General features: G+C 49.1%; 1 protein-coding gene across 1 annotated transcript; it reads right to left on the minus strand.

The window, feature by feature from the left end:
• Positions 1-6,315: 6,315 nt before the first annotated feature.
• PI3 (peptidase inhibitor 3) lies at positions 6,316-8,087 on the minus strand. The gene is made up of 3 exons (XM_013008735.2): positions 7,907-8,087; positions 6,697-6,942; positions 6,316-6,488 (listed from the first exon to the last, which is right to left on the minus strand). The coding sequence occupies exons 1-2, from the start codon at positions 7,998-8,000 to the stop codon at positions 6,698-6,700; spliced, it is 339 nt and encodes a 112-aa protein (XP_012864189.1). The 5' UTR covers positions 8,001-8,087; the 3' UTR covers positions 6,316-6,488; position 6,697.
• Positions 8,088-8,385: the final 298 nt, after the last annotated feature.

Consider the following 8,385-nt stretch of genomic DNA (forward strand, 5'->3'; position numbering starts at 1 on the left):
GTCCAAAGTACGTGAGATGAAGGCTCGCCATCCTTGCCTCTAAGGAGCATGCTGGTTGTACTGCTTCCAAGGTAGACCTGTTCTTCTGGCAGTCCTCAGGGCTTTCAGTGTCCTTCACCAGCACCTTGCACAGGCATTGATTGGTCTTTGGCCTTCCTTATTCAAGGTCCAACTTTCACATGCAAATGAGGCGATCAAAATGCCACGGTTTGGATCAGGTGCACCTTAGCTCTCAAAGTGACGGCAAGAGCACACCTGAACAACGCAGTAGCTTCGCGGATTTCTTGACTGCTGCTTCCATGAGCGTTTTTTGTGGATCCAACCAAATGAATTCCTTGAAAATTCCATTCTTTTCTCCATTTATCTGGATGCTATCTATGGGTCCAGTGGTGAGGATTTTGATTGTCTTTACCTTGAGTTGCGATCCATGTGGAAGGCTGCAGCCCTTGATTTTTATCAGCAGGTGCTTCAAGTCCTCCTTGATTTCAGCAAGCAAGGTTGTGTAACCTGCATCCTACATGTTGTTCCTCCACTTCCAATGCCCCGTTTTTCTTCAGATAGTCCACTTTCTTGGATTATTTGCTCGGCATACAGACGGAAAGAGCACAGTGAAACAGCCTGGTTTTAGCTGTTGAAACCCAGCTTCGTCGTTGTCTCTTCCCGCAGATGTATCAATTTGATCCCCAAGTATTCCATGTGGCCAAGTTCACGTATTCAATTGCAATTTATGTTGCTGAAAAATATATTTGTGATAAAGAAGTCGTCGGTCTTACAAAATTCTATCATGGCATCTCCAACTTCATTTCTATCACCAAGGCCTTATTTTCCAACTACTTATCTTTCCTCTTTGTTTCCAACTTTTACATTCCAATAGCCAATAATTATCGGTGCATCTTTATTGCACCATTTTATTCCAGTCCATTTTAGCTCATTTACACCTAAGATATGAATCCTTGTGTGTTCCATTTCATGTTTTAAGACTTACATTTTCCTAGATTCATACTTTGCACATCCCAAATTCTAGTTATTAATAAATGCTTGCAGCTGTGTTTTCTCATTTTGAATTGTGCCCCATCAGCAAATCAAGTCCTGGAGACTTGTCCACACCCAGGTCACGGTGGCAGACTCTCATTGAGAAGCAGCTCTTGCTGACTCATGTTCGGTGCCTCTGAGCTGAGAGCCTCAGCTTCTGGCATGTTTCTGATGATGCTCGGCTTCTGTTCATTAGCTTTCAGCATCAGACAGTGGCTTGATGCTCCCCCTAAGATTCCAGCGGCTAATTCCCCAGAGGTGGACAGCCTATTCCTTCTTCTTAGTCTGGAAGCGCTGTTGCAACCTGTTCATTTTGGGTGACCTTGCTGGTATTTGAAGTACCCTTGCCATAGCTTCCAGAAACACACAAACCACCACAGTATGGAAAACTGACAGACAAGTGTTGGATATCTGTGATACTACTATGCTCTGTATAATATATCCTTCCCCTCACCCTTCTGTATAAATAGCTGCTGAGCTACTCCACTGGTAGTAGTTACCATCTAATTAGTATTCCTACTTCTAGTATGCCCACCCTGATCAAACCTTCCTCTAAACCTCTAAATACGGCTCACCACCACCAAACGCTCCCTGTATTAAACGGAACTACAATTCTGATAGCTTCTGGAGCAGGGTCCCAACTTCTTAGATGAACATACATGATCTGTCCTTCATGAGCTGTCCCCTGCTTCCCACTTTCTTCATTCCCCACCTTCCCAAGCCACATCCCATACCATTGCCAAATGTACTGCAAACCCCAAACACGGGGCGATGCCCCCTCACCCTCTGTTTCTAGATATCTGCCGCTTTCTATGCTTGCAATGTCTTTCCACTACCCCCAACTCCCACCCATCATCGGGGTGGTTCTGATTGATGCCTGGAATCCCAGCAGATAATAATAATAATAACTTGTACGCACTGAGAAGTTACTGTGTACACAGAGTATGGCAAACACTCTATGGTCATCATCTCATTCTATCCTTGAATAATAACATCTGCAATTAAGGGGAAATTGAGAGATGAGCCGGGGTTCCAGAAGAATAAGGATACAGCTGTAGAAGAAGCATCCGAGGTCCAACCACAGTGTTCCGTTTTGCAGAGACAAAGAAGGTGTATGAGGCGCTCCTTCAAAGAATAAGACCGCTTAGAGGGAGTGTGTCTATGGTGTTTTTGGAGAATGGTGACACATGTCAGTGATTTTCAGAGTTAATGGGAGGTTTAGTTAACACTAAAACAACAGCAGGAGCCCTGCTGGCCTCGTGGTTACCTATTGGGCTGTGAGCTGCAAGATCGGATCCACCAGCCACTAAACAGGAGAAAGATGGGACTGTGTACTCCCAGCAACACTTACAGTCAAGACACTCACAGGGGACGTTCCATCCTGTCCTCCAGGGCTGCTCCAAGTCAGCTCAGCCTGATGGCAGGGCGTTTGGGTTCGTGCTTTTAGAAAAAAACAGCAATAAAGGAAAGGACAAGAAAACCCACACACAATACGAACTTATCACATAAAATTATGTGGAACACAGAAACCAGAGCATCACACACACACACACACACACACACACACACACACAGAGAGAGAGAGAGAGAGAGAGAGAGAGAGAGAGAGCAAAATGACAGAAATAAATTCCTGCCTATCAAGACTTGCACTGAATGTGAATGGGTTAAATTTGCCAGTCAAGAGTAGCAGCATAGATAAGAAAACAGGACCCATTAGTATGCTGCCTAAAGAGGCACACTTCAGACAAACACAGCCGAATCTGGTTTTCCTGTAGTGTTTGTTAGAGTGGTTTTAAACTTTATATATGGAAATGCAAAGGGCGGAGTAGAGACAAAATAATTTTGAAGAAGAGAGAGGAGGGGGAGGGCATAAAAACAAGACAAGAACAGGAGGAAAGCGGCTCTGGACAGGGCCCTCGACTTATGAGCAGGAAGACGGGTAAGCGAGGCAGCCTGCTCTGAGCGCAAGGGGAGTCCAAGAGCCAGTGGAATAGAAAAGAGTTCAAAAATAGAATTACCTGTGGGCAACCACCTGATTTTTGACAAAGGTGTCACAGTAGTGCTGTGGGGGAAAGGATGTCGTTTCAGTAAGTCCCGTGAGTCCACTAAATACCTAGATGGAAAAAGAAATTAACCTTAAGCCCTTTTTCATACTGTTCACAAAAAGTTACCTGTGAAGTGGAAAGCCATGACATCTTTAATGCAACACGGGGAGAATATGGACACACAGACAGACAGACAGATGCTAGTGGTCAAGGGAGAAAAATGATAAGGAGAAACCTTAAAATGAATCGTGTGTTCTTCAAGACATGCATCAGGAGAATGCAAAGGGGAGCCACGGCGGAAGAAGATATTTATAAAATACATAGATTCAAAGAGGCCTCCTTCAGAATATATAAATGATGACCGCCGCCACCAAACAGCCCCCCCAAAACAGAAAATCGCTCCCCAACCTAGGGATGTGTTTTCAAAGTAATCCCACAATTCCATTTCACACGCGCTACCTTAGCGGTAGCCATAAGATTACACTGCAGTCCATAATAAATAAACGATTAGTGTAAAAAAACACACACGACCCCAACCCAGTTTCTTATCCGTAAGGCAAAAACAAGTCAAGTACAAACACGTAAAGATAAATGACACAAGCAGAGATTTCATCAGTAAGAAGCAGATAACCCAAGAGAAAACACAGGCAGAATATTTGAACAGACAGATCACAAAGGAGGAGGGCCAATTGGCCCATAAATGTGTGAAAAGGCACCTAACTTGATTACTCATTGAACCCAAAGCAAAGTGCTATCAAGTCCCTGGGGACCCCTAGCAGCCCCCCGACTGAGTGGGATCACCTGCACAGTTTCCCGGCTGTCAATCTTTACCGGAGGACATGGCCCCGTCTTTCTCCCACGAGCGGCTGGTGGGTTGGCAATGCCGACCCTTCTGTTTCGCAGCCAAGAGTTTTAATCACTGTGCCATCGGCGCTCTTCGATTACTCATTAAGGAAATGAAAATTAAAGCCATCATTCAGCCATCCACATCATGGAAATCAAACTGACAGCTGCAGCGAACGTTTCAAGGACGGGAGGCAACTGCGACTCGTGCTCGCGCAGATGATGGTGCAGAACGCTTGCAACAACTTCAGAAAATCCTGGCGGTAGGCCTAACGCGGAAAGTCACGTGCTCCGGGAGCCAGCATCTTCACTTACGGTGACATTCAACAGAAATGTGTGCATGCATTGACGAAGGCACATGCTCATGAATATGTATATCATTTACAATATAAATAACTGCAAACTCAAATGCCCAACCATACTAGAACAGAGGGATGAATGGTGGTATAACCAGACTCAGTCGAATGAGCTAGATTGGGGTCCCTCTATGGGACAGGAAGGAGAACATAAGGGTTTCTAAGGCACGAATGCTCTATTTCCTAAACTTGGAGATGGGTTCACGGGTGCTTGTTTTACTATAATGTTCCAAACTGTAGCTATAGTTTATGCATTTTCCGTACAGAAGATTTACTTCCAAATTAAAAACCCACCTGAGAAGCCAACAGAATGCAAGCTCCTGGTGTTTGTTTGCTAACTCCCTTAGAAGCTCTGGTCTTTGGGGCATGCGACCTGAGTCCAGAGAGTGATTTGAGGCTCACTCACTAGTTCACGGCCCAGCAACCCTTCCTAGCATCTCATGTGCTGGGAGGGAGGGCTTCTCTCCCCACGCCCACCTGACCTCATCTCAGAGCCTCCATGCTTGTGGTGCTTTCGCTGGCAACCGCCAAGCACTAGCTTTACTCTGATCCAGAACACCTGCCTTCCGGCGATGGAACCGACAGAGCCTACCTTTGACCCCAGTGTGAAATTTAGGGGGCCATAGCAAATGAATAGGACATGGGGATCACGCGCTGCTCCTGGAGGAAGCAAGACACAGCACCGTGCCCCTTGACCTTCCACCCCAAGCCTCTGCTCCCCACTTCGACTCACAAGGGCCCAGCACAAAGACGAGCCAACTCGAACCTTGATAGGAGAGTTGGTTTCCTATCTCAGACTGTCAGAGCTGGACTAGACCTTCCAAAAGCAAAGACCTCTAACGCCCTCTGATCACACAGAAAACGGAACAACCTGGAGAGGACAAGAGGTTTGTTTGCAGACACTCTACAAGGAGGGAGGCAAAACGGAGGCTAGAAATCCCAAGCTTTCTACTGCATCCAGACTGGCTTCTCCTCTGGAGGCTCTGTGCGTCTCTGGTGGATTCTTTGCAGAAGGGCAACCGGGCAGGTTACCCAACACACATGCCCCCTTCGCTTCACTACCCAGCTCTGCTCTGCCCACAACAGGTATGTCCCAGAAAGGGGTCTTTGAATTACCTCCTCACCCTGACACATTAAGGGCTTCAGGTGTCTTGCCTCCTCATTCACATCTTAAAATAGAAAGCTTGATCTCTGACTGCGACATAGGGAAGAACCCCAGTCACAAACAGATGAAATGCTTCACAAGCAGGAGGTTTTCAGCATCTGGAACATCTTTCTTTCTGCCGGGAGGCTTTAAAGAGCTCATGGGTGGGGGGGACCCCATTCTCTTTTCACTCCATTTTTCTAGGACCCTTTTTTCAGTCCCCTCGTCTGTCTCCTTGGGAGTACACCTGCTCCCTTATTAACTGTCATCACCAGCTAACATTTTCCACAGACAAGACCAGGTAAAAGGCGGCTATCTGAGGAACGGCACGCCGGGGCTGCCGGGTGCCCAGGTGCAGGGCGAGAGTCAAGGTGGCTGACGGCTCAGGCTATGTGTCACCTCGGCCGGACCACGGCTCTCGGTGGTTATGTAATGATACAGCCCTCCTCCCTACTGTGATGTCCATTTCCACATAGCAACTGGCCTCTGGAACCGAACCAGGTCAGTCAGCGAGGAGCGGGTGTGTACAGACCCCAGGGGAACCTGTACAAAAAGGAGCTTGAGGCTCGGCCCAAGAGCACGTTGATGACATTGGCGAGGGTAATAATCGCTAGGTGGACTGGAAGTGAAAGAGCCTGCTGGTCAGGTATGCACAGTCCTTATTTTTCCTGGTCCTAGGCCAGAGGAAAATCTCCAGGTTTCCATTTCATGGTGAAATATAGACTGCGGTCCTGGCTGGGAGACAGGACCTCTCACATGAAGCCCTATGAATAGCCCCTTGTTCTTGTACGTGATCTCCTTCACACACAGGGGACAGGTCTTGGGGGACCCTCCACCCTCTCTGTTAGGAAGAGGCAGTCTCAGGGCCTCACAAACGATAGGACCCAGAAACCAATGCCATAGAAGAGGGTCTTTTTATTGGAAAGGGGGCGAGAGAGGTAGGCCCAGGCTCGGGCATCTCGAATAAGGAGAAATATGGACAATGTGGATGAGAACAGAACGAAGGAGCTCCGGGATCAGATGGTAGCCGGCAGCCATCTTCACAGGTGCAGTCAGGACAGTGTCCACCTGGTCAGAGAGAAGAAATTCAGGATGTGACGCAGTTGGTCAAAGGCCCAAGAGGAGGCAGGAGTTAGTATCCCTCCCCTTCTTCGACGCATTATGGCCTATCAAGCCCCCCAAGCCTCTCTATTACCTTCCCATCTTCTTTTGCCCCACTAGCTCATTACCCGCTGCTCAGCCCTCTCATGCCCCCTTTGCTCCACTCCGTCCTCACCTCATTGGGGTGCCAGACAGGCCTTCCCACAAGCGCCCACACAGCACTTCTTGTTCTGTGGACACTGCGCATCACTCAGGCAGCGGTTAGGAGGATTTAACATGGCGCAGCGGATACGAATCTCAGGGCAGGAGCCAGGCTTAGAGTTGCCGGAACTTCCTCCTTTGATTGGATCTTGACCTTTAATTGGAACTGGTCTTTTAACCGGATCTTGTCCCTTGACAAGGACTTGGCCCTTGACTGGAACTGTCAAAAGAAGGAATGTCTTTAAACCCAGTGCCCCCGTTTCAGGTACCATCCTCTCTTTTGCCTTCAGCCCCTGATCTCTACAGTGTCCCCAAGCCATGGTCTGAGTTGGCCGCCTGTTCCAATTCTGGTCTACAGAATCAGGGTTCCCTCAAGTGTCCCTTTCAGCCCTCCTACCCCTCCGAGTCCTGGGGGGCTGGAGTGACTTCCACTGCCATTTCTGGGGACACTAAACAGAGGGGAAAGAGCACTGGACGGAGTGCCAGGAGGTTGGGCCCCATGCTGGCCCTGGGAATGGCCTTGATCAATCCTCACTTATCTCTAGGTCTGGCTCCTGAGATGGCACAGTTTGTGTTTGGCACCGAACCAAAAGGCTGGCGATTTGAATCGACCTAGCAGCACCGCAGAAGGGAAGGGACGCCTAGCAATCTACTTGTGTAAGGTCACCGACGTTGAAAACCCTGCAGAGGGCCCTTCTACTTGGATACACGTGACATCACCATCAGCCAGAACTGACCTCATGGAAATCGGAGGGAGGGGCACCAAGCCTGTTTCCTCCTTAGTAAAACGGAGGTCTTCAAATGACATGATTTCTCAGACCCTGTTGGCTCTTAACCTCCTCTTTTAGAGGACTGACCACTCGGTGCTCTCCCAGGGCATCCGAGGCAGCAGAGTCCACACTCAGGGTCCAGAGTCCTGGGGCTCCTCACTTTGTTGCCCATTCCGCCTGGGTACCAACACCTGGGGCCAAAGCCACATCGCACACTTTCCTTCCCCAGATGCTGGGGCGGCAAGTAGAGCATGCCCCAGGGGCAACTTCTTGTTCTTTCTGGTATCATGAAAGCGGCCACAGATTGTGGGGCTTCAGCCCTGACTACTGGTCCAGAAGGACTCTGACAAGACCCAGGGGCTGCCTCTGAGCCTCTCCTCAATCCAGCTCCACCCATGCCACCTAGCTCCTTACCTTCAACAACAGCTGCCTCCACGGCCAGGGAGCCCAGGACAAGGACGACTGCTAGAGTCCCAAGGACAGTGAGCATGAGCCTGGTGGACCTCATGGTGTCAGGAAGGCGCTTGGCCCAGAGTTGAGGCTGAAACTGGCTTTATATTGCCCCAGCCGGATCTGTCGCTGGGGTGGGTCTGTAGTTTTACAAGAGGTCAGGGCTGTATTCCCTAAGCTCTACCAGGAAGTAGCCACCCCCACCCTGGGAGGGACCTTGGGGTTTTCCCCAGAGATTGTTCAGAGAGAGAAACAGCAGCTACTCTGTCACATCGCCTCGGAGGGCCCCTTGGGCAATCCCACGTTCTCACAGTCACAGTGTTGGCCTGCCGGGAGAGATGTCATGATGACCACATGGTGCAAATTCTGAAAGGACACGAGACTCCGAGAAAGAGAAAGGTATCCTCCAACGTCACTCAGCCAGCCAGAGGCAGGCAGGTCCA

This window comes from Echinops telfairi, unplaced genomic scaffold, assembly GCF_000313985.2.
Source record: "Echinops telfairi isolate 266 unplaced genomic scaffold, ASM31398v2 ScPeMD7_5592;HRSCAF=6446, whole genome shotgun sequence".
In the NCBI taxonomy this organism is placed as follows: Eukaryota; Metazoa; Chordata; class Mammalia; order Afrosoricida; family Tenrecidae; genus Echinops; species Echinops telfairi.